This window comes from Eublepharis macularius, chromosome 16 (assembly GCF_028583425.1).
Source record: "Eublepharis macularius isolate TG4126 chromosome 16, MPM_Emac_v1.0, whole genome shotgun sequence".
Taxonomy (NCBI): domain Eukaryota; kingdom Metazoa; phylum Chordata; class Lepidosauria; order Squamata; family Eublepharidae; genus Eublepharis; species Eublepharis macularius.
This window is the reverse complement of record NC_072805.1, coordinates 4,743,400-4,768,440: the sequence shown is the minus strand read 5'-3', so window position 1 is coordinate 4,768,440 and position 25,041 is coordinate 4,743,400. Positions and strand designations below refer to the sequence as shown.

The 25,041-nt window shown below is 45.8% G+C and overlaps 2 protein-coding genes across 4 annotated transcripts; both read right to left on the bottom strand.

Moving 5' to 3' along the window:
• Positions 1 to 360: 360 nt before the first annotated feature.
• Positions 361 to 11,869, bottom strand: FAM118A (family with sequence similarity 118 member A). 3 transcript variants are annotated; one of them, XM_055000932.1, is made up of 9 exons: positions 11,742 to 11,869; positions 9,692 to 9,749; positions 9,283 to 9,535; positions 8,244 to 8,465; positions 5,523 to 5,651; positions 4,544 to 4,829; positions 2,636 to 2,668; positions 1,804 to 1,887; positions 361 to 842 (listed from the first exon to the last, which is right to left on the bottom strand). In XM_055000932.1, exons 2-9 carry the CDS (start codon positions 9,736 to 9,738, stop codon positions 814 to 816), a joined length of 1,083 nt encoding a protein of 360 aa, XP_054856907.1. In that variant the 5' UTR covers positions 9,739 to 9,749; positions 11,742 to 11,869; the 3' UTR covers positions 361 to 813. The 3 variants fall into 3 exon arrangements, 2 of the variants coding, with proteins under 2 accessions (XP_054856907.1, XP_054856909.1); XM_055000934.1 differs by lacking the exon at positions 11,742 to 11,869 and adding an exon at positions 10,801 to 10,968; XR_008598378.1 differs by having other exon boundaries at positions 828 to 842; positions 2,631 to 2,668.
• Positions 11,870 to 13,281: 1,412 nt separating this feature from the next.
• On the bottom strand, positions 13,282 to 23,052 carry LOC129344319 (uncharacterized). Its single transcript, XM_055000911.1, has 5 exons — positions 22,915 to 23,052; positions 20,482 to 20,637; positions 17,152 to 17,389; positions 14,433 to 14,512; positions 13,282 to 13,599 (listed from the first exon to the last, which is right to left on the bottom strand). The coding sequence occupies exons 1-5, from the start codon at positions 22,994 to 22,996 to the stop codon at positions 13,460 to 13,462; spliced, it is 696 nt and encodes a 231-aa protein (XP_054856886.1). The 5' UTR covers positions 22,997 to 23,052; the 3' UTR covers positions 13,282 to 13,459.
• Between the last annotated feature and the right edge of the window lie 1,989 nt (positions 23,053 to 25,041).

Here is a 25,041-nt window from a genome sequence, read left to right as displayed (position 1 = left end):
TCTAGAATGGATTGTACATATTAAGCCTCATTCACATAATTGGCAGGTGATAGGGTAAAAAAAAGCCTCCTTGTGCTGTACCGCTTCAATGTTTTCCTCCATGGAAGACTAATGCGAGGGAATGACTTGGCAAGACACCAAAAAAAGTGACAGTCGTTTGATCTCTTCCCCCTGCAGTCTGGAATGGTACATTCCAGGAAAACTTTTATTAGTTCTATTGTGAGTGAGAGCAAGATGTGGGCTTTGCAGAGGCCTGAGGACACCACTGCCGTGGACCGGGAGTCTGGGACTGGCGCTGCCTGGTTTTTTTATAAGCTTGTACGTTTCTTCAAAGCTAATAAACACACTGAAGAAATGATATAGTTTATTTAATATTTTTATTTAAATGAATGCACAAAACAGTCATTAATGATCCCCATTTCATTCAGATGGACAATTGCCACACACCTAATTACATCCTGATTAGAAAATTATAAAATGTACAAAAGCAAGTTTTAACATGCTATGTTGAATAAGATTTGTCAGGTTCAAAACAGATAAAAACAAAATACTGTTACCCAGATTTGAGTGCCCTGTCACAATTTAGTGTATGAATTACATCCCTGAGGTAGTAACAAATTGGGCTTGGTTATAGAATACTCATGAAATATACACTTCCTGATGTATAGGAATGTGTTACAAAGGATCCCTTCTGTCATCTACTTTCAATTCATATGAATTTAAAAGATCCTTTTATATACTGTTCTGATTTTTTATTGTGGTATAAACAGATGGCACAATTATAGTAGATAGCTGCTTCTCAAGTTATGACATTCATGGAAGGACAGCATCTTCAGCAGTACCTGTTTAAAAATTAATTCTGCTTTAGAAATTGGTAAACAGTTGTTGGGGAGTAGAGGAGAAAGGAGTGACAGGTCAGACCATGTGGCTGACCTGACTATGCCATGCCACAGAATTCTACATAATTTTAAAAGGGCCTTGCACGTTTTTGCCACATTTTGAACTAAGTTTGAGTCCTTTCAGTGTTTTTGTCTGTTGATGTTTTTTGTGTACTATCAATAAAGACCCCACATGTTAAGTGTGAGCATGATTGCTGCATCCCATTTTATTTTTCATATCAAAGTACATCATATGAGTAGCTCAAATCACTTGCCTCTTCCTACCCCAGTGTCAGTGAGCCTAATGAAGATAGAGCAGTAATCCAGGAAGTGTTGATACAATTTCTGCACTTCACAGAATGTGACTTCATGGTTAGAGCATGCCATGCACAACAAAACATTTTTAGCTACAGAAGCAATCATAAGTAATGGTAGATAAAACTCATCTTACTTCCAGGAACAGAAATGTAAATGAATGTAAATGTAAACTTCACATAAATGCTAACAGGGAAGAACAAACAAGTTAAAGTTAAAAAATAAAACTTGGACGATATCCACAGTTGCTCAGAGATCATGTCCTTGGTTGTTCAATTACTATTTCTTCTTGACTGAAGTTATAAAACAAGCAATAGAACTGTTTATATACTGATTTAACATCTTTAGATATGTTTGTCAACTACAATGATAACTTTTGAAAAACTACACATTTTATTTTGTCTTTACAATCCCATCACAGTTTGCTTACCTGCAGGAAAGCATAATGAAAGTGTTTAAACTACCAGCTTTGAAAATCAGGACACGTATTTTCCTATTTCTGTTATACTAATACCACTTGCAGTTCTGTATTGCTAAGCACAAGTCAGAGAGAGCCCTGCTCTATTTAACACAATGCTCTTGTGCCCCATGAAATAAAAATCACAATTACCATTTTCAAGTAGCCTTGCTCTCTTAGGGAGATCTCTGTCTCTGTCCCCTAAACATCTCTTTGCATGGTCTACACACGAAGTTCCTGCAAGAATAAACAATGTTAAAAAGTGCAAACATAATAAACGCTATAAAAATGCTGGCCATCATTACAATAGAACTTGGTCTAATTAGGCCCTTGGCACATAAGGAGTCACACCGCAACCCTCCAGCGACTAACCTTCACCTGTCGCTTTTCTACTAAAGAAAAAAATGCCAGTAAGGCATTGGACGCCCTGGGACAGCAGCCAATTCTGACCCAGACGGAGGCCATGGCCTGTAGCAGTATTTGTGTGACCCGCTAAAAGCCAGCTCTCGTGCTTCTTGTGGAAGTCGGTAAACCCTGCTACAGCCTCATCATTTTTCACCTGATCCACTCATTGTGGCATGAAAAATAGGAAAATCAAAAGAAAACGGTGTGGATCCTGTAGCACATCTCCACTGACAGTTACACTTTACCACCTCAGAATGAATCTACCACTCGGCCTTAAGTAACGTTAGTAAGAATTCTCATGAGAGATGTACCTTCTCCAGGGCCACTCCCAGCACTAAAGTATAGACAAGAATTAAGAGGAACTCCTGTGCATATAACGCTTGCAAGCACAAGGTCTCACCACCAAAAAATCTGATTCTTTAATATTTTGAAATCAGTTGATGATTTCAGATCCAGGGCAAGTTTATATATTACTACACATCTATACGCATATATGTAGAATGAGGATATCCAGTTGCTCCCAAGACTACACTCAAATCCAGTATTACAAAATATTCATATAAATAAAAATATACTTGACCAAGAAGTGTTGTGCTGTCCACCTGTTCAGCATCTGGGAAAAGAATGTAAATGCAGACGTGAACTAGATTGGATATGGTTTCGTTTACATTTACCAAGTCTCACAATGCGCTTTTTAAAGGGAATTGTATTTTGTTGTAAGTTGAAGCATCTGTTCTGTGGAGGCCACTACACGTGTTCTCCTACTGCCTTGGGATAATTAATGGATTAACTCCTGTGCGCCTGTGTACTGTACCAAGTAAATCTGAACTTGAACTTGTGAGTCACCATATCTTAAAGGCTGAGAACCACCTGGGTTGACATACTGATGAGGAACGGTCCATCCTTTCCTGCCTCTCACCAGTACACACCTCACATCAAAGAGCAAGGTCTGATACCCTCGGCTGATGGGCCTCTATTTAAAGACAAAGAACTAATGTAAATAAGTTCTCTCAAGATTCAAATATTACGGAGAATGCAACCATTTTTAGAACAAGCTGAATCATTGCCCCCTTGATCAGCAATATTGTCAACCAACATCATTCCGGTGTTAGCTGGATTGAGCTGCATCTTGTCCAAGCAGCGACCCAGAACATCTCATGTCCCCACTGACTTTGAAGAAAAGTGTTGGAATCTTTGCTGCACGTGTCCTACACTCAGTCATGAAAGAGTTAAGTTGTTGTTCTGTTTAGTCAGCCAGTTAGCATAGGACCACTTGGGCGTCGAGAGACGTTCCTGCCAGAGAAAGTGGGTGTCTTTAGTCTTCATGAGAGAATCTAGGATTGTCTATTGGATGAGCCTGCTTATTGGGGGGCAATTAGCTAGCAACATATACTAAGGTTCTATTGCTCTTTGTTCACTGCTGCCACTACAGTCTACTACTTCACTAGACCATGCAGTCTAAGCTCAGTCTACTGCTCTTTGCAATCTAAGCTTCTCTCTCTCTAGGACCTAGTTGAGACTATCAAGATGTAGTCTGAAACTGTTTGTTTTTCCTACCAGATGTACCCTTTTTACCCTATTATGTAATAAAGTATTTTTTTATAGAGCTAGAATCACAGAAGTCTGTCTACTTATTTCCATTGCGCTATTATCGAACTCTGCTACTCTGCCAACCTGTATCTCATTGCTGTGCAACCCCCAACAAAAAGGACAAACCGAGCTGGAAGCAGAGTGATGAATGATTTTTCATGTCAAATCTTCAAAACGCCCTCTTCTAGCAGTTTCCTGCACATGCTAAAACAGCCTTAGGGACAGAACAGAACCCTGTGGGCCCAAGCCGTTCCCCCAACTCCATTTTCTGGTTCCAGTCAGCCGAACAGGAACGGGATCACTGTTCCAACACCCATCCTAGCCAGCCCAGAAGGATATCACAATTGTATCAAAAGCTGCTAGAAGGTCCAGAACTGGAGAATAAGCATCCCGTCTCTCCCAGCAAAAGCCGTTCACCAGGGTGACCAAAGCAGGCAGTGCAGCTCCACAGCCAATTGAAACAGGTCACTACCATCCCATTCAAGGAAGTCTTAGGCTGACCAGCCACCACCTTTCATGCCAATATGGCCACATAGCAGGCTCATACGCTTTTTGGTGTGAATAATCAAGATCAGGCTAGATAGAGACTGATACATTTTTCACTCTACTTTTGAGTAAACATGCGGTTCCAACATCCATCAGTGGTCATACAGAACTAGCATGGAACCAAGGGTAGGATGGGTACGTAGTTGTTGGAAGTCAATTTTCAAGGACAGTAAGACTGACCTTGGGATCTGAGCTGCTCAGGAGAAAGGCAGACACACACATATATATATATTAAATAAATAAGCCTTGTGTAAGCTGCATAAGATTTTCATGCACACACATAAAACAATATTCCCAAATATGAACAGACACATTTGACTAGAGATACATACAATTCTACTGTATACAGTACCTGGACTTTTCTGTTTGCAAATCTGAGAGCTGAGATCTTCAACATACGCTGGGAAATTTTCAAAACAATCCCCATAGGATACTACTTTGATGCCATGCAGAAGCATATCTGCCTGAAGTTTAAAAAACTGGTCTTCATTTTCTTTGAGCACCAACATATAATGTTCTAAATCCACTTTCTTTTTGACAGTGTAGAGAAAGAGCGCCTGAAATATCTGATCACACAGAGTCTCTCCACAGCCCATAAACAAAAATGATTTTGTACGGTATAGGTTCTGTAAAACCTCCTGTCAAGAACAAGCAGTTCACAAATGTTTGTCTAACTCTAAAAGTCATACAGACAAGTTCAAATCACAGAGACTTTGCCAAGGGATCTAATGTAACTTGGGTTTGTAAGCAGCCATTGAATTGGTCATCTGCAGGGAATTGCCTCCAGGGGGACAGAGCAGGAAGCTTTTAAACTGGAAGGGAGGGGGGTTCTTGTTTGCCCATGGCTGCAATAGCAGCTGCAGCCACTGGAAGATCAGGGTGACGGGTAAGCATCCAGGCTCTCCTTGGTCAGTGTGTGGTTTCATCCACCCTTTAGACTTTTTATTTCCTCTTCACTTTCTCCCTCCCCGCAGCCTCTCTTTATTCCTCCTTCCCCCTCCTTCCCTCCCTCCAGCTATCCTTCATTTCTTTTTACCCCTTTCTGCATTTTTTTTTTTGCAAAGAAAGGAGATTTGGTTTAGCTCCACCTGTGGTGGCGCTCACCACCCCCTCAACATTCTAAAGGTGCCGATAGGCTGAAAAACATTAGGGACACTTGGCCTAGACTCGTAACGCAACCTGGGTCTTGGGGCTGCCATTTTGTAGAACTAAAGGCTGGTTCCTCCCCCATCCCATCCCACTCCTCTGTGCTTTTGAGGCATGGCTCATTAGGCGACATGGTTTGAAACAGAACAGTGCTTTTTTAAACTGGGCTCAAAATATGCATGTACCATCACTTTGGGATCTTGAGTTACATCTTTATATCCTGAAGGATCCAATACCATTCCACAAGGGTCAGTGTACAAGCCATGAATGTGAAGAACTCCATATCTGATGTGACCTTTTGCCCACTGGAGAACCTAGAGAAAATCAAACAGTTTATGGCTGCTGTTCATTCCAGAAAGAAGGCAGGCTCTCAAAGATGGGCCTGCCTTTTAGCCGTGCCATCACACATCCCACTCATCTAATTAAAAAATGTATCTCCCAAACATGATGTAAAAATGTCCAAATTGTGAAGTGCTCATGATAAACTTTCATTTGGTATCTGCTGGGGGGCTGCCATTACTAACTTACTTGTGGACTCGCTAGGTTGCCATATAGCACTATAATAAGGTTTCCCATTATAAACATAAAACAAATTCTACAATTAAAAATTTCAAACACACGATGAAATCAAAATATTTTACATAGATTTCTCCCTTTCAAAAAAGCAACGCCTCCAACAATATTCCAGAAAACAAGGATAAAAACATGTCTGTCTGGGCTGGGGAAATTTCACAGAAAATCATCCACTAATGACCATTACAAACTCCTTGTAGTTTCTGCTTGACTAGCTATTTCAGTTCACTTGTGCAGGGAAGAGGCCCTACTGCCTGTGCTGCATTTGCAAATGCCTCAGCGGCCTCAGGGCGCCGTTGCTTTAACGGTTGTGACTGTTGCATGACCTAAGCAAGGCCTGGGTCATTTAAGGCTCATTTAACATACTACGAAGTTCACATGGACACCACAAGAACTTTGGCTTAGATGTGTGGCTGGAGTTACATGCTGGAAACTCCCTTCCCAGGCGCTCAGGGGCCTGGATTCAGACCAGAACCACAGCACCTGAGGAGCAAAGGCATCCTGCCTGGACTCTGGAATTGACTGGGGTACCTCTGGATACTACTGTCGGGAAAGAGTTCCTCCCTCCCAACAGGACTGTTCTTGTGGACGTGGACATGGTACATCCACTACAGCCAGTGAGACACATTCAGTTCCTCCCGGGCCTTATGAATGTCTTCATTACGCTCCTGCAGGTTGTGCATAAGGCTTCAATGATGGCTCTTCCACCCAGAGACAGACGCTCAGGACTGAAGCCTCTGTCTCTGATCCCATACGGCCATGGTGGTGTCAGGATTCTACTTCAACCAGGACTTTGTCCTTCCTACTTTCCCCCCACCCCACCCCCATCTCCAGCACTGGGTAGCAGGAGGGGCCCCTCTTCTTATCCTGACAGGATCGCTGCCATCAGGCAACAGGTCAACTTGCTCCTCTGCTACCCTGCCTCAAAGAAGGGGAAATGAAACTTCTCTCAATGGTTCTGCCACTCTATTATATAAACTATCAAGTGGGGCTATGCGCTAGCTTATAACCCCTTCTGGAGAAAACCTGAGAACTTGTTTCACCAGAGGTGTGGCTGGCTACATCTTCAGCTTTCAGTAGAGAAATTCCACTTCTAGGGTTATGCAGAGCAGCCACCCAGGCATAACTGTCCGCCTTTATCCAACACTGCACCTTTGATGTGTGGGCTACAGCTGATGCACGTGGGCAAGCTGTGCTCCATTCTCTCTTCAACTGCAGTACCTCAGTCAGCACCTCTACTTACTTCCAGGCAGGTCCACCTTCTAGCCTGCACCCATCAATGGAATGCACAAAGACCGTGCAGAAAAGGAGGCATGTTCCAGACCTGTCATAGTTCCTCTTAGAAGGGTTATCTGTACAGTCACACAACCCGAGATCCAGTTTGGTTTAGTGGGTAAGAGCATGTCTCTAATCTGGAGAACTGGGTCTGATCCCTCACTCCTCCGCTTGAAGCCAGCTGGGTGACCTTGGGGCAGTCACAGCTCTCTCAGAGCTCTCTCAGCCCCACCCCACCCTCACAGGATAATTGTTGTGGGGATAATAATAGTATATAAATCGAATGTTATTATTACTATTATTACTTGCCCAACTTCCCTGCCATTTTCAACAGTGTATTCTTTTCATTTTGCAGGACGGGGTGACTCCTTACCCACCTGTAGATGCAGTCAGGACAAAACTGATCTCTGAGGACAGATTTTGTTCCCTAAAAGCTAGCTCTAGACATTTCTGAACTGGAGCTTTGTGCAAAGCCTATTAGTATGAATGCACAGAAGACCACTCACAAATCAGCCGTTAAATAAGCAATGCAACGGGCTCAAGAGTGGATCCCCCAAGATGTTTCAGGTCAACAGAACGGTGCAGGAGGGAAGGCAGAAGCCCCGTCTCCTCACGTGCCACAGTCCTGATCTCAGTAAGGCCCTTGCATGCCTGGGAACTGAATGCCCAATGGGGGACTCCCAGAACAGAGCTACAGAAAGTCCTCTTGTGGGACACATCCTTAGCTAGCTACATCGGGACAATAAGGAATATATGATTCTGTCATTCCAAAGTTCATGGGCGCCTACCCGCTGTACACTGGAACATATTCAAAGCACAAGATTTTGAACACCCAGAGCCATCTATAGTCTCACAGTCTTGGTACTGAAAGTGTACACATTTCTAAAGTTTGTGTTTAAAAATTAGTTATGGTTTATGAGGACACAATAGGGCTGAGCACAACAAAATACAGCCAATCGCCAGAACAGCTGCAGGTAAAGCAATGTGGCCTCACTCCCGCTAAACACAGAGATGGGGCCGAGAGCTTTCCGAAGCACGCTGCATTACTCTCCTCGTACCTTGTCCTTATCTTTCAAGTCAAGAGATTCCATTGGTTTACCCTGTTGCTGACCAAAAATTTCAAGTAAGTTGTCATAGTTGGTAGTAAGCACCATGGTGCCTCTCTCCATCAGTCGGAGGATGGACTGCAAAACAGCTGGATTCTGAAGGTGTTGCTCCAAATTATCAAAAATCTCCATTAAACAATCCTGGAAAAAGTTGGGCTTGGCATCTCCTGTGCGCTGTGGGAGCGGGGAAAAGAGCAACCGATGAGAGAAACGAGATGTACGGAGAGAGAGCAATCAGCTTCCAACAGGACAATACGCTACAATCATCGTAATAATCGTGTTGTTGTCACAGGTCTGCACAACTGTTAACCTGCCCAGCCTAAAGTCATGCACGGTGGTCTGCCAGAGGCTCAGCAAGTCTCCACTTTTTGCTCCCTGCCTAGAATTAAAAAATAGGAAACACGAGAACGGCATGCTTCATTAGGCCTGATGGACCACAAGTCCTCCTCACTGACACACAGGGTTGCCACTTGCCTGGAGAAAAAGTATCCTATCCCATCAATGGAGGCATAACGAGTGTTGCTTGCCAAGTGATATTATTTACCTCCACGCCATGAAAAGGTTCAGCTGCCCATTTCTAGGTATTAAACAGGACGTTCTTCTCCAGGCCTGCAGGTAACCCTACTGCCATGATGTGGTACAGCTGCATTTTTAGCCAACTATCCCGTTACATGGCTACCCTGAAGAAACTGGACAAGGCTGCATTTTGAAAACAGAAGCGTTGCCATAAGACGGAAGCAACTGGACGGCACAGAACACAAACAATGCCAAACAGCACGGCTGATACAAGAACAATCCTGGCCATGATGGAGATGGTTCACCGAGAGCTCTGACCAGGTGGTAGCTCGTCTTTGAATAACCTTTAGGTTAAACCACATAATATACAATAACTACATTACTGAATGGACACAGACCAATCTAAACAGCTGGATCTTCATTAATAAATTGGCAATAACATTAGTTAAGAATCAGTTGTAAAATATAAACTCACGGGTGACATCTTTCGGATAAGATCATGGGCAACAACCAGTAAATCTCGGTCTTTGACCACTTTCTTGTGGAATTCAGCCACGTCCCCTGGATGCAACACCTCTAACTGCTCAGCTGTTTCAATAACTGCTTTAATGCAACTCCGCCAGGAGTGAAGGGCTGGGATTCCAGGGGCTACTGCAGCACTCACTCCTGTTCCAATCATCAGCAGGAGGTCCTCAGGCTGCTTCTGTATAAGGCTTTTTAAGATTTTCCTAGACAAAATGTAGTCAAAAGCAAATTCCATTATACTTTATATTGCTGTATCTAATTAAAAACCTTTTGAACACCTAATAAAGTACCAGTAAGGCACCTATTAAAAGAGCCTTACAAGAAGAACGTTCTCATGGACCTCAAAGCATTAGTCTAACCTTGATTTTTGTTCACTTCTATTTGTCTTCTGGTTTGCTGAATCCATCTCTTCAGTCCCTGAAAAACAGTACAAAAATCAGTAGGTTTTAAGTTTCCTTCTTGAAAATTTTGATTTGGTGGGGGGGCATATAACAATATATTTTAGGAACTATATTCCACAGGTGGTCTCAAAAATGGAGTCTTTGAACTCGACTGCCAAGAACAAAAGTCTACAGAGCAACAATAGCTGCAATCCCTGGAACTTTGGCACAGAAGATTTGCACACTGTGATATACAGGCCATCAAGGAACTAGCCTAAGGACTTGGTAAAAGTTATGTTGATGATCTGATCGTCTGCCATGAAAATCAAGATAATTGTGCTGAAATTATATCTCATCTAAACAAGGAAGTGGAAGACATTTGAGCAATGCTAACTTTTATTTGGGAATTCAGATTGAACAAGGACCAGATGGCAGATACCTTCCTAATCAAAAACAGAAGATACTGGAACTTCTGGAAGGTTTTGGCCTAGAGTGTGTTAATCCAATGCCCAGTCCAATGGAAACAGTTTTTCTCGAAGAAGAGGAACCGAGTGAACCTCTAAGCAGATAACAACAGGTACCTAGCTGCCATAGGCAAATTACAAGACCTGATATTGCAACAGCTGTATAAGTATACTATCCAGGAGGGTAAACAAATCTACCATGAATGATTGGACTGCAGTAAAAAGGGTAACAAGATACTTAAATGGTACTGCAGACTCTAAACTAAGGCTGCCAGCTACCAAAAATCCCACACTATTGTGGTACACTGATGCTAACTGGTCTAGAGAAAATTCAGACTGGAGATCTACTAGTAATTATGTATTTTTCTATGGGGGTGGAGCTATAAGCTGGGCAAGTTATAAACTAGAAATTGTTGCTCTTTCCTCTGCTGAAGCAGAACTTGTATCAGCTTCAGAAGTGTGCAGAAATGTAGAAATGCTTTTAATGTTACTTCAGGATTTTGGCATTGCAGAACCTCTATTGGTTAAAATGCTAGAAGACAACTAGTTGTATAGCTCTCTCTCTCTTCTAAAGGGCAACACCTCGTGCATAAGGCACATTGCAATCCAAAGCAATGCACGTACGCGCCCCTAACGCCGCTTGAGGCGAGGACTCGGCCGCGGCTGGGCTTCCAGCTGCGCCCGCTTTCGCCGCGCCGAGCTCCGGGGTCCCGCTTCCTTCCGCCTCCGCCGCAGCACAAACGCGCGGCTCGCCCGCTCCAAGCAGGGGCGCCCGTTCGGCCGCTGCCAAGCTCGACGGCCGGGGCTGCGGGGACCGGGAGGCGCCGCCCGAGCCAAGCCCGTCCCCTCCCCTGCCCTCCCCGGCGGCGCCTCCAGACCCCAGCAGCGGCTTCGGGGCCCCGGCGGCGCCGGCCGCCTCCGCTGCGAACCCCGCAGCCGCCCGCCGGCCTCGAAGCCCCGCGCCGGCCGGGCGGAGCGGCAGTCGAGCCCCCGGCTGAGCCCGCCGGCGCCAGGGCCAGAGCCCGGGGCCCGCCGGGGCCGCGGCTGCCGCTGGAGAAGCGGGCCGGCAGGAGGGACGGAGCCCGGGCAGCGAGGGGCGAGGCGGGGCCGGCCAGGGGCGCTTCCGCACACGCTCGCCGCCGTCCCGCTCCCGGCAGAGCCGCTTCCTTCGCCGAATCGCTCGCCGGCGTCTCCGCACGGCTAAAGGAAGGGGCGGCCGGGCGACCCTCCCTGGCTGTGTCGAGCGCGCCGGCCCCGGCCTCGGCGACGAAAAGCAACGGCGCGGCCGCAAAGAGCCTCGGCGCTCCGAGGGGTTCGCGGCGAGCGTTGCCGCCGACGCAGGCCGGGCTTCCCGACGGGAAATCGCCGCCACAGCCGGCTCCAGGCGAGCGGGGAAGGGGCCGGCGCAGCTGCCCGCCCGGCGGAGACGGGGCGCCCCGCAGCTCTCGCCGCCGCGGCTGCTGAAGACCGGCCGAGCAAGCGGGGCGCGCGGCCTTCTCCGGGCACCTCTTGGGCGCCCGCCCGGCCCGGCGCTGCCTCTGGCCCGTCGCCCGCGCCCTCCTCACCTCGGCCGGCGGCGCTGCGCCCTCCGCCCGGCCCACCCGCGCTGGCGCTTCCCGGCTAGGGGGCGGCGGCGCGACTGACTCCTCCTGGGCCCTGAACTACGCCGAGCGGCCCCGGGAAGGGGAGCGGCGGACCGGCCGAGGAGCCGGATGGGCCCGAGCCTCCGCCCGACGGAGAGTGGCGGCGGCGAGCCGGGCTGGGGCTGCTACCTGGTGAAGTCGGATTCCTTTGCCGCTCTCGTGACTCGTGAAAACTCAGGCTAATCGCGGGGGGTCTAAAGTATGGGAAGTGTTGCCAGCAGGCAGGGAGGGTGGGTGGAAACGCCTGCAAACCCTCCGCGGGTTCTTGGCCCAGATCTCTCACTCCGCACTGTGACGTGCGATGTGCGAATTGTGAACCTACGCATTGCATACGTGTCTAATCAACTTCAGATGCTAAGAAGGAGCAACCTCGGAAAGGGGTTAGTGGAGCTGCTGACCAGGCCTTTTTTTTCAGCTGGAACGCTGAACCTCTCGAAAATGGTCACATGGCCGGTGGCCCCGCCCCCTGATCTCCAGCCAGAGGGGAGTTGAGATGGCCCCCCTTGCCACTCAGGGGCTCGGAGGGCAATCTAAACTCCCCTCTGTCTGGAGATCAGGGGGCGGGACCACCAGCCATGTGACCATTTTCGCCGAGGGTGATTTAAACTTTAAAAAACTCCCTCCTTGTTCCAGCCGACCCAAAGTGACATCATTGTGCGGTCCTGAGTTCCACCACTGAGTTCCACCACCTCTTTTCCCAGAAGAAAAGCCCTGGTGCTGACTAACTTCCCGCTTGTCACCTTAAGTATAGGTATGTTAAGTTTAAATTGATAAGTTTACACGTATTTGGAGAAAGTGATGAAAATATGATAGCAGCAGGATATGAACGATTAGGAAAGGAAACAAAGAAGAACCCACAAGGTTATAATAGTTTCAGTTCTTTAATTCAGGCATTAGGATGTTACATCAATAGAATTTTTTTCAGCGGTTTGATATGACGCAGCGTTTAAACATTTAGCATTCTACCGTATGGCATCCATAAAATTTGTTTAAAGCAAGGATGCCCTCTTAAAGAAGATTTTACTTTTATAGTGTGAATGGTACAGTATCCGAGGACAAGATCAAACCATATTCAGGACCATTTTTTACATGTCAGATATAAGTATCTAAGGTGACACTTGCATAAAGTTATGTCAGTCTTTGAAGTACAGGGAAGTATTCTTCAGACAGTAATAATGAAGAAGATTCCTGTGAGCCCTGTAAGCTTGTGTACATTCTTCTAAATATTAATCCTTTTTTAAAAAAATTCTTAATTCTGTGGAACTTTCAGGTCAAATCACAGGAACTGTGCAAACCTCCTATCTAATGGCCACTTCCAGTAGCAGCAAACCTAGATTTGCTACTGTGTACAATTAACAGGGACTCACAGCTATCCGACAAGTGCACCTCTGTTATTGGTGTCTTTGCAAATACATGAAATGAGTTAAATGGGTACATTTAAGGTTTACAGTATAAGTGAGCAGCCATCACGAGATAAATGATAAATAATTTTATTGGATCCTAATTTTTCAGCATTTTTTCTTTGAATTAATACATGTCAGTGAAGTACATTCCTGATGCTCCAAGCTCAAAGAATTCCACAGTTATCTGTAGTTGCTGCTGATCCAGAAACAGATAACTCTTGACTTGTCAGAGATGTTTTACTTCTTGTTGGAAAGAGCCACTGCTACAATTAAGGCAACCACGAGGACAAATCCACCCACCGAGACCAGAATGGTGATGACAATCATTCCTCCAGCTCGCCCTTCAAAGACCACATCAGCCGATTCATAATTTGTCACTGGAATAGGAAGCAACAAGTGACATTTGTAGAGAAGGTGCAGCATAATTGCTCTGGGAGGTTGCAAGTTCTCACCTAAGGCCTTTCATGGGGCCTTAAGTATTTATCCTCCAGCCTCGGCTCTACAGTACAGACATATCTACCTGGCAAAGGTTTGAGGATATTAAGATAATGTACATGCAGAACTTTGAAAATGGAAAGTGCTATATAAGTACCACTATCAGAATATTATTTGCTATTTATTTTTAAGAACATTTTTATTTTAATGATGTTTTTAAATATTTTATGGGAATGGAATTTTATTGTATTTTAATGGCTTGTGATCCGCCCTGAGCCCACTTGTGGGGAGGGCAGAATAGAAATGTGAAATAAGTAAATTAAAAAAAATAATAAAACATGCAAATGGGCCTTTAGGATTCCAGTCTCAGAAACCCTGGTGGCAGAAAATGCCATCAAGTCATAGCTGACTTATGGCGACCCCTGCTGGGGTTTTCAAGGCAAGAGCCTTTCAGGGGTGATTTGCCACTGCTTGCCTCTGCATAGCATCCCTGGCCTTCCTTGGATTTCTCGCATCCAGTTAGTACCCAAGGCTGGCCCTGCTTAGCTTCTGAGATCAGGCTTGCCGAGGCTATCCAAGTCAGGGCTCAGAATCCCTACAAGTGCAGAAACCCCTCCTGCAGAGAATTTTTGCTGCTTATGAAAGATCACGCTTTTAAGAGCTACTCTTGCACAAGCTGGTCAAAGGGATTTCTCCTTACTATTGTGCCTTAGCGTAAGCAGTGCAGTTATTCTGTATCCGGGCAGCCTGCTGCTTTCCAGATTTAAAGACTCACCATTTCTTGTCTGTATCGCTGGTGACCAATCTGTATGGCCCCTTATTTCAGACTTGTCATCCAAAAGAAAGAAATTAACCCTTGAAAATAAAGCCAAAAAAAGAAAATCAGTGTTTACACATGCGTGAAAAGCAGTTACGTGAGTCAGCACTGCCGAGAGTTCCATTGATAGTTTTGGGTTGTGCTTTACCGTGATGTTCCACCACCTTCCCAAAGAACTAACCTTATCCAGCTTAAACTGACTTTAATTAAATGCCACTGAGACCCAAAATCCTGGCTAAGAACTGACAACAGACTTCAGGATTATTTCAAAGGGAAACTTGGTGCCTTGATGACTCCCTGCCCCTGCCACCTGAGAGCCAAGCTACAAGTGATGAATTACACTTGCCTGTCAAGTGTAATTTGTCACTTGTAGCTTGGCTCTGAAACTGCTCTCCCGCCTGATTCTGCTCAGCCACGTGCTTGCCTTTGAAATGCCCGCTCACTCCCCTTTTCTTCAGCCAGTCTCTTTCCTGAAATGCTATACCCCAGCCTGCTGGTGGCGTAGATCTTGAGGTATTTTCAAACTAAAGAAAAAAAGTCAAAATTAAATGACACCGTCTCCCCTTCCAGTTTTGGTTTGGAGCTCATTTGTCTTTTTTAAAGGGCATGCAACAGGCTCAGCCTCCAGTCCGTGTGGCTCAGTCTGTCTTCCATGACGGAAGAAAAGTGATGCGTCTTCATGACTGTGGGTGTCTCTTCAGTTGGTGTTCACGATGAGGAAACTGGTTGTTTCAGCAACCCATCAGGGCTTGGGGAGATGACACCCCCCCTCCCCTCTTAAGATGAAGGGACAGGGCATGTGTGTGTCTGTATGAAAAGGAAGCAGAGTTTGGAAACTGAAAGGGACAGAGAAAGAACCACACAGTGTCTGCTGGAGCTCGCTCTCTTCCACACTGCCCGGCAAGCGTGACTGTGTGTGTGTTCTGCTTGGGGCTACTGGGTTCAGTATGGGGCCTGGAGTTCTCCCACGGTTAAAACTGATCTCTAAACAACAGGGAACAGTTCCTCTGGATGAAATGGCAGCTTTGGCAGGTAGACTCTGTGGCACCACATCCCCACACAGCTCCTTCCCCTCCCCAAACTTCACCCTCCCCAGGCACAGCTCTCAAATCCCCAGGAGTTTCTCAAGTCAGAGTTGACAGCCCTAGTTCTGTTTGCACACTATTAAAACAAAAACCTCACTGTTACCTAATCCCAGGGCTTTTTTTCTGGGAAAAGAAGTGGTGGAACTCAGTGGGTTGCCCTCAGAGAAAATGGTCACATGGCTGGTGGCCCCGCCCCCTGATCTCCAGACAGAGGGGAGTTGAGATGGCCCTCGAGGGCAATCTCAACTCCCCTCTGTCTGGAGATCAGGGGGTGGGGCCACCAGCCATGTGACCATTTTCAAGAGGTTCCGGAACTCCGTTCCACCGCGTTCCAGCTGAAAAAAAGCCCTGCCTAATCCTCATTATCCTTTCATCAAGCCCAGCCACCCCCATCCCATTTCATCTGCAGGTCCATTTAAGATTGACTGCACCAGAAGTCAGTAACTGGCAGCCGCTGTACCAGATCTAGCGACCAGAGACCTTGTCTCCTTAGTCCTTTCTTCAATGCCTTACTGTTGTCACTACGAACTAAGCTAGCCCCTTGGAGGGTCTTGTGTGAAACTGCTGCTGAGAAAAAAACAGTTCGAGAAGGAGGAGGGGTGCTACTTTACCCTTTCTCCTTCAGCTGCCTTTCCACTCAAAATTGCACCCCCCAATTGCTTTTCCATCTTCTAAGGAAAAAATACAGATTCTCTTCTGCAGACAAGGGGTGGTAGTATGTGTGTGTGAGAGTGAGTGAAAGAAAGAATTCACGGCCCTGTCTTTAAGAAAATAATTGCTTCCTTAAGAATTTTAGAATGGAGAATAGGATTGCATTTGTTGCCACGTATATTAGCTAAAAGATAAATGCACAACTGGAGGAGAATGGGGCGATCTAGTACACTCCCTAACGCAACTCACATTGCCACTCTAGCTGAATACAGTTTCCGCACACTTTCTGGAAAGTTCAGTAGAAGCAGCCATAGTCATCAATAAGGCCATAAATTTGAGCCTGGGCTGCACTAGGCTGAAGGGGAAAGCTCCAATGACTGAAGGCCTTTCCATTTTTTAAAAAAGCAGTTCTTCCATTTTGAAGAGTGAAGAGTTAACCCTTCCCCTGACAGACTAATATCAATGTTTTGTATGGTGGAGCATTCAGTTTCTTGCTGCTGTCTGAAGTTCAGACTGGAAACCAGTTTATTAACTCGATGAAAACAAGGCTGAGGTAAAAACAATACGAAGGGAAGGTGCCACCACAGAAAAAGTCTTGCTGAAAATATGTACTTCTAACACACGCTTCCTGTGACGGCAGAAGAGAGTATATTTGGCAACTACCTGTCTTGCCCTTCATTCAAGAAGCTTGTTTGCTCATCATGTGACATGATTTCCCCATGTTCTCATCTATAAACTGTGTTGTGTTAAGGAACATAAAACTTAGTATTTGTAGTGTTTAAAATGTGGTAATTTTAGGAGCCCTGCAGCAAGAGCTCCTCCCACACAACCAGTGCAACCAAACATTCCTGCCCTCTGAGGACCATGTGAGTCCAGGGCTTACCGATGAAACACAGCTCTTTAAAGAAAATAAGATACATCCAGTCAGTGCCCATAGTTACCTATAAAACGTGGACGGCTTAAGCAGTTGATTGCAGAAGGGGCCTTTGGTTTGGCGGCAAAATTCTGCTCCCACCTGGAAGCCTATGACTGTGATCAGCTCATATTGGCTATCATCCATATCCATTACCAGGAGATCCCTGGCTACCCTACATGAGACACTGTTGAATTCACCAGCAAAATAAACGGTGGCCTGAGGTGTTTTCCGGAGATTTCCAATCTGCTCAGTATCTGTCACACCTTCAAAAGAACAAATTTATAATCAGAGTTCATTTCTTCACAGCAAGAATAAGAGCTGGAGCAGGGCAGGACTGTTGTGCTACTCTTCTTGGACCTGTTCATATGGAAAAGGTGGCATTGCATCTCATTGCAAGTAAAGGCCTTTACCCACCCTCCTTGATACACTAGCTTTTTATATGCAGGGAAATTTGTCCTTTAAACATATTTTAAGGTGGTGCCCAATCTTTCTGGATAGATATCTGTCTGGATGAATATAATGTGCTTGAGTTGCACAATTAAGCCTGGTTTTTTAAATTGTGTTGGCTGAAACAGGAAGATTAATGGAGTCCAAATTCTTGGCATCAGGCCATCATGGAGTTTTATAAGACCAAGACAGCCATAGGACCTTTCAGGTAAGTATTCCCCAGTGCAGAGTACTATCTTTAAACATGGACAGGAGTTTCATGACATCTATGCCCAGTCACATTACGAAACCCACGTGGTCACCTCACTGGATGCTATCTACCCTTCATACCCCTATGCCACTCCAACTATCATGGCTTCTCTCCAACAATCCTGGGAACTGTTGTGAGAAGTAGGATTGCCGGTGGTCTCTCACCAAAAACACCCCCAAACAGACCTTGGAGAGGAGGTCACTTGCACACAGGCACGCTCCTAGCCGGCACAATGATGTCACTTCCAGAAGTGATGTCATCACACCAGGCTGCTTGGACCTCAGTCACTGAATCACAGCAGCAGGGGTTGTGTAGCCAGGGACCGGCTGTGCAGAGCCGGCCTGGCCAGCCCAGCCCTCCCGGGGCATGGCCCTCAACGGGGAGTTGAGAGGCGGGGGCTCTGCAGGCCTGGCCTGCTAGCAGTCCCACCTGGTTCACGGCAGCAAGTAGGCCAGCTTCCTGTGCACCGCACCCCTCCTTCCCCTTCCTCGCCTTTCCCTTCCCCTCCTTGTCTTCCCTCCCCTCCAGGTGTCTGGTATTCTGAGTCCATTTCCCCCAGAAAATCCAACGAACTACTGGACTGTTCAGGTGAAAACTGGACACTTGGCAACCCTAGCAAGAAGAGGGTTTGAAAACTCAGTGTTAGAGAACGCGAGCCCCCTCACAGAATTTAATTCCAGGGTTCACTAGAAAGAAGAAATGCTTGTAATGTGAATACGCTCTTTCTGAACTCTGTTTCTATTGGGGTAATTGTGCATCCATAACTGTTGGGTTGGGGTTTTTTGGCAGAGATCAGAGGCATGTTAAAAAAAAAAAGAATTTCCAGTTTTAAAACCTAGTCTGCTAGAGGCCCACTGCCGTAAAGACACCCTGAAAGCAGTTTCTTCAAAAGCTTCTTACCATGTCCTCCCTAAATTACTTTTCTTTCTTTCAGGCTCCTTTGACCCAATGGTCTTGACCAGTGGATAAGGAGTCTTTATTTTTTTTTAAGGAAAATATGATGGGGAGATCCTTGGGCCTCCGTCCACTCCCTAAATTACCACATGAGGGCAGAACTCCGCAGTTATGTGTAGTTCAGAGATTCTTTTCCCAAACTTTTTTTAAAAAATGGAAAGCACTCTTTGCAGCTCTGTTTAAAGGAACCATTGCTGAGGGAGAGGAGGGGGGGGCTATTTCCTCTGCTCCATTTTCCTGCTGAAAATTGTCATCCAGCAACCAGCGGCCTTTACCCCTGCTGAACAAGCACCTCTACTTTTCCCTTAGTTGCAATAAAAACAGCCTCATGGTGGCACTTTTCTGTGGGGAAAGCACGAAGGGAAGAAAATAAGAAATCCTCCCCGTCACAGCCTTCTTTAAATTGTGGCCGTATTGGCTGCTTTCTGGTTTTTGTTTTTGTTTAAACTATTTTTATGTCAGAATGGAACTACATCTAGTTCTGTCCTGCACTTACAGATATTAAGTGGAGCAGAAGGAAGGACAAACTAGTTCATTTTTTCTTTCTTCAGATCAAGGAGAAAGTAAGAAGAAAAGCTTAAATTTGTTATTGGTTATTTTAATGATTATTCTTTGATATCTTTATGATATATTGGTTTTATTGTGTCCTGGTTTTCTGGAAGAACAGTAGGTCTATAAAAGTTTTAAATAAAAAATGAAATTCATATGGGAGTCCTTGCAAAACAGTCTAAGAGCCAAGCTACAAGTGACGCCTTACACAGGATGGACACTTGCCAGCTTCCCTCAAGTTTTGATGGGAATTGTAGGCATCCTGGTTTTACAGCTTGGCTCTCCATTACAGCTGCAGGACCAGGACGCCTACATTTCCCATCAAAACTTGAGGCAAGCTGACAAGTGTCCAGCCTGTGTCAGGCGTCACTTGTAGCTTGGCTATAAGTAGGCCTATGGAATTAGCAGTTGCAGTGCCAGGAACACCTGGAGCGAGGAACACAGAGAGGAAGGAACGGGGCTGGTGTGGAACAAAAGTGATGAATCTTGGAGACTTGACCGGAAGAAGCTACCAGAGGGGAAATCCTTCCATTAACAGATACAGCCACGCACTGATAAAAAAGAGCATCGTATATACCGGAAAGGCATGCTCACTAGTTTTAAAGATCTACCACTAGATACCCACTGCTCAACCACACAGTTATGGGGAAATAGGGGGAAGACAGCCAGATACAACCAGAGTTGAGAAGGGGCTTGGATTTGAGGCTAACATTTCATTTGTTTAAAAGAACAAAAATCATAAATCTCAGCAGGTACTAAAGTGTAACAGTGGATCTGGTTGATTCTCTTGTTTCCAGTAAACAAGAGCATATTTTGTGTACATTTTTGCCACCCCTCAGTCAAAACCTTTTGCATACAACCCCAGCAGAGGGCAATGATGGTCATCATGAATGCCTCCTAAAGCAGATTTCATAACAAAAGTGGTAGTTCCTGCTTGGGAGAAACATCCAAGAAATGCTGCAGGAAGCAACAAGAAACTGGTCTAACATCTCAGAGGAGGGGATCCGCATACCGCCAAGTTGTTACCAAGTCTTGCCTGAAGCAGAATTCTACCATTCCTGACATGGAGAAACACCTGAGAAACTTTGACGTGGCTAGCACCGTGTCTCGGACCCAACCCTACATTTTGCATGAAAAGATATGTATCTCCCATACCTGTGGGGCTGGTCGCATCAGGAAGCTGGGCTATTGCTATTCTGACTTTAGCTGGAGAGAATTTTGAGGGAGAGACACACTTTGGGATATTAACAATAAAGTTGGTACTCAGGGTGGTTGTTAAGAGCATGCTGTTGTTGGGAAAGAAATCCAGAGCTGAAAAACAAAGCAAAAAAAGGAACATCAGGTCCAACATTGGCTCCAGCTGTGTGCCACCTTTGTGTTTTGCATTGTAAAACCTGACAAATTAGTAAAGTTCATTTCATGGAGATGTCTTTTTCAAAGTGCTTCTGTAAACTGGCAAATGGCCAGCACCGTAAATAAAAGTGTCTATGCCTGGGGCAGGCTTCCTGTTCTACCCCCCACCCCCAGCACAGGAGCAACAATTGTCATTAACTTTTAGTGCTGGAGCTACTGAAAATCCCATTTCCCATTGCTCAGATCGTCTTATTACTTCTCAAAAGATATTGTGCAAAATTCTCACTGGCTGCTGCTGTGCAGAACCACAAGTCTCTGATTTTCTGCTCCCGGCCCAGCAGTTTTTGAGTGGTTGATTCCCAACCACCTGCTTAGTCACCTGTCTCCTTCACCCCATTTGTGGAGGATCCCTAGACTTTAGTGGAGGGATCTGCATGGCAAGGGGAACTGACCTCTGCATGTTTAGCCATGAATGAATTCAGAATTTCAGCACATGAAGTCGTTACTAGTCAGGAGCAGAGGTGGGAAAGTGTCACTTTAAGAATTCCTGTGCAGGGAACAGCGTCGCAAGGCCAAGGGAAAAACGGGGACAACTCTAGCAGAATTTAACAGCATCCTAAAAATGTCTGTCTTCTATAACGGATCATCTCTATTTGAAGTTGCCTGCTTAGAGGGACTCTGCGTGTTCCTCTTCAGCATCCCACTGGTCTCTCGGATTTGTTTTCTGTACAATGTGGCAAAATCACTGAATTACAACTATGGCACCTGCAACATAGTTCTAGAAGGCTGTCTCCTCACGGAGACAATTCTCTGTGCAGCTCCTCTGGCTGCTGCAAAGGAAGAGCGGAGCAAGCACTAGGAGGTTTCCCCCCCGGCACCTGCCTTGCCTCGGCCCTCCCTGGCTGCCATCGCTCTTGATCTCTGGAAGTCTTTTCCAAGCTTCTTCCAAAAACAGATCATGGCTAGATTGCTAGAGTATGACAACCTGTTTCAACCATGCAGCAGTTCCCAGCTTTCGTGTTTCAAAAGGAAATATCTCTGCCTCTTTCGTTGCAGAGGAAAGAAAATAGCACTGATATAAGAAAGCCCAAGCGGAGCAGAACATCTCAGGTCCTGGTGAGAAAACATAGCTCATTCTACATTAACTCTAATAGTTTTTTGGAACATAACGTATCTACATCTATTTATATCTCCATATATATTCCAAACAAAATCCTTCATGTCTTCCGGCTGTAACATACAGGTGTCTCTTCTAGCCTTTTAGAAATGTCATGTGAGTGACCCAAGGTTCAGATCCTCTTCTCAGACAAAGTTCATGCAACTTCACTCATCTCTTACTTGGACTGTAAGCCCTGAACTACATGTTGCTATTTTTAATGTGCAGAGGTGGAGTTTTCCTGACCTGCCTTTGATGCTGACAGTAAGATGTCAGGAACATCAAAGCTGGGGGGACGGGGGGAGAAGGCTGAATTCCCTTCTCTTCCCATTATATTGTCCCAATCTGAATCAAGACCACAGGGAATTGGAAAATAAGTTCCCCTGTCAGCATCAAAAAGTCATCTTAGGGGAACCCCAACTCTACATGCTGAAAATCATAACATACAGTTCAAACGTAATAATTCTACAACAGAGGTATATGTGCAAATACATTATATGTGCAAATACATTTCAGGTATATGTGCAAATACATTTCATTGCAATGTTATTTTTCATTTGGTCTGGATCCTGTGCCTTTAAACATTGCACAAAAAAACAGAAATTCATCCAGTGAAACTTCCTTGGCATACAGTGGTGGGATAAGCATTACCAGTTTAATCCATCCTTGTCCTCCTAGGAAGAAGCTTTATCTCTAGCAACAGAAGACAAAGAAATATACTCTGAGGCTGAAAAGTACTAGCAGGTCCTGGTGAAAAATATTGCTTGCAGAACACCATAATATTTTTCACCAGGGCCTGCTAATACTTTTTAGCCTAGAGTACATTTCTTTGTCTTCTGTTGCTAGAGATCTGGGTAAGAAGTAAATCATCATCAGCTAATTAAGATGTTCATTTACTGATAAAACACATGGCACTTTATAGAATTATTGCAAGGCCTGATTCAAAATGGGGGGGGGGGTTGTTACAATTTTGTTTGGCTTTCCTGTTCATCTTGATCAAATCGATACCGTTGCTTGCACAATTTTGGAGCACCTCCATGGTCAATTCCTACCTGTTGAAGTAAGAAGGGGATACTCACTGAGTTTTTCAAGGCCTTCCAGTGGAACAGCCCATCCCAGTCCCAGGCTGCTGACAAGGCACAGGAGCACAGTCCACTTCATTGTGTGTGGGTGACACGAGTCCAGCCAGGTGGGCAGCTGAAGGGACTGTTGTGTGGGCTGCGTGTTTTCTGCTTGGAAAGAAAGGGGCGTGCCTCGCCTCACCTTCTCAAGCACAAAACAGAAACAAGACCAACAAGACAGGGACGAGATGTGTTCTTGCGATAGCCTTGCAAAGTGGGCGTCCTGGTCACTGTGTCAACAACACAAGCTTCAAGGTATCATGAACTTTAAGGCTAAGGCTCTGACAGAAGAGAAATAACGTGTTTAAGGGGAACTGGGCTGAAAAGAGAAAGGGCAGAGTATTCCCCCCCCCCCCAGATTTCTTATGCGTTGATTCGTGGACCCAAAGAGTGCAAAAGTACATGTGGGGGCAGTTGCATGGAATTGGGTACCCCGATGGGGTGCAGAACATCTGGGGGAAGGTACAGTCAGTAGCCAAGGGTTGGGGGAGGGGGGCTGATTTCCCTCTCAAAAACTTTCTCCAGCTGCTTTTATCTCCTTGGGAGAAAAGATACGGGTCTCATATTTCCCCCCAATAGCTAAAAAGGATCCTGAGTGGGAAAATTACCTGAGGACAGGGGTTTTTTTCAGGGGGAACGCGGTGGAACGGAGTTCTGGAACCTCTTGAAAATACTTGGCGATAGGGCTCGAAAATAATTTTATGTCTAGGAACCCCGTGTGTTTCTTCCTCATTTCCCTCTTGAGAGTTCTGCCACCTTTTTCCCAGAAAAAAAACCCCTGCCTGAGGGGGAAGGGTCAATGCCTGCTTCTCCGCAGCTCTCGTCACCTGTCACCACTCAGCTTTACCCAGCTGGGGAAAGGGCAGGGCTCTCCATGCATAGGTTGGCACATTGCTTGTTAATCCAGAAGAGCATTGCCATCACATCCACTTTGATAATAAGATTTAGGCAGCGCTTTAGAATATTGAAAGGATGTGAGGGAAATTATTGCCTATCCAGGCACTAAAAACACCTTTGTGCCTCTTACACAAGAATGTGAAAAAATGTATTCTCAATGGGACAGAATGCAGAAAATAAATATACATTGTAGCCAGTGTTGGTTTCCCATTTCCATTCTAAATCCAGCCTCCTGGATGAAAACAGTTTATATGGACCTTTATCTTGGAAACAAACGTGTCTCCGAAGATGGCTGGAGGGTAGAGCATTTGCTTTTCAAAGCCGAAGGTTCCAGGTTCAGTCTCTGGCACCCCCAGTGAAAAGGGCCAGGTAGTGGGTGATGGGGAATACCGCAGAGGAAGGCAGGCTCATGTGCACCTGCAGGCGGCAGTGGCTGCAGCTACTTCTGGTTCTTGCTCAGATCAACAACGATATTGGGATGCCCTTCTTGGTCCCACCATTCCAAGCCTGGAAATAAAATAATCTTTCATTTTTGACTCAGTTTTCTAGCTCTATAATAAAAAGCAGAAGCTGTCCCCAAAGGGTACTTTTGACCAGCTCCAAACTGTACATGTTTGTGCAGTTTCTTATTAAGGCCCTCCTGTGTGACCATGTGCCATAGATCGTACCTTTATTTTGGATTATTAGCTGCCTGAAGGACAGGGCCTTAGCTAGATTCCCAGGGAATCAGGTCTTAGATAAATCTTCATAGATGGCCCAGTGGCTTTACTCTCTTTAGCTGTTTCCACACAGGGACTTCCCCCCACCCCAGGTGGTACACGGCATGCCCCCACTTTGGGGAGGAGTTTTCACATGACATCATGCTCCTTCAGAATATGCCGGGGGGGGGGCCTGGATCAAAGGATGATGAGGTGGTTGTGGGCAGATCGTCAGTGTAGACACCCGGTTCACAGCCACTCCCCAGAGGAGCAGAACTAAGCTTTGCCTTCAAAATGATGGGCTAAGCTCCCCTCCCCTCCCTTCTGCCATTTTTAAAAATTCACAGCTGAGCTGCAATGCTTGGAGCTGTGAAGGGGGCAGCAGACCGCAGGGGAACAGCAAGAGATTTGTGCTGGCAATTCTGCACTGGGGACAAGAGCAAGAGGCTCGGGCAGGGGCCGGACAGGCAGATGCCACCCCCTCACACTG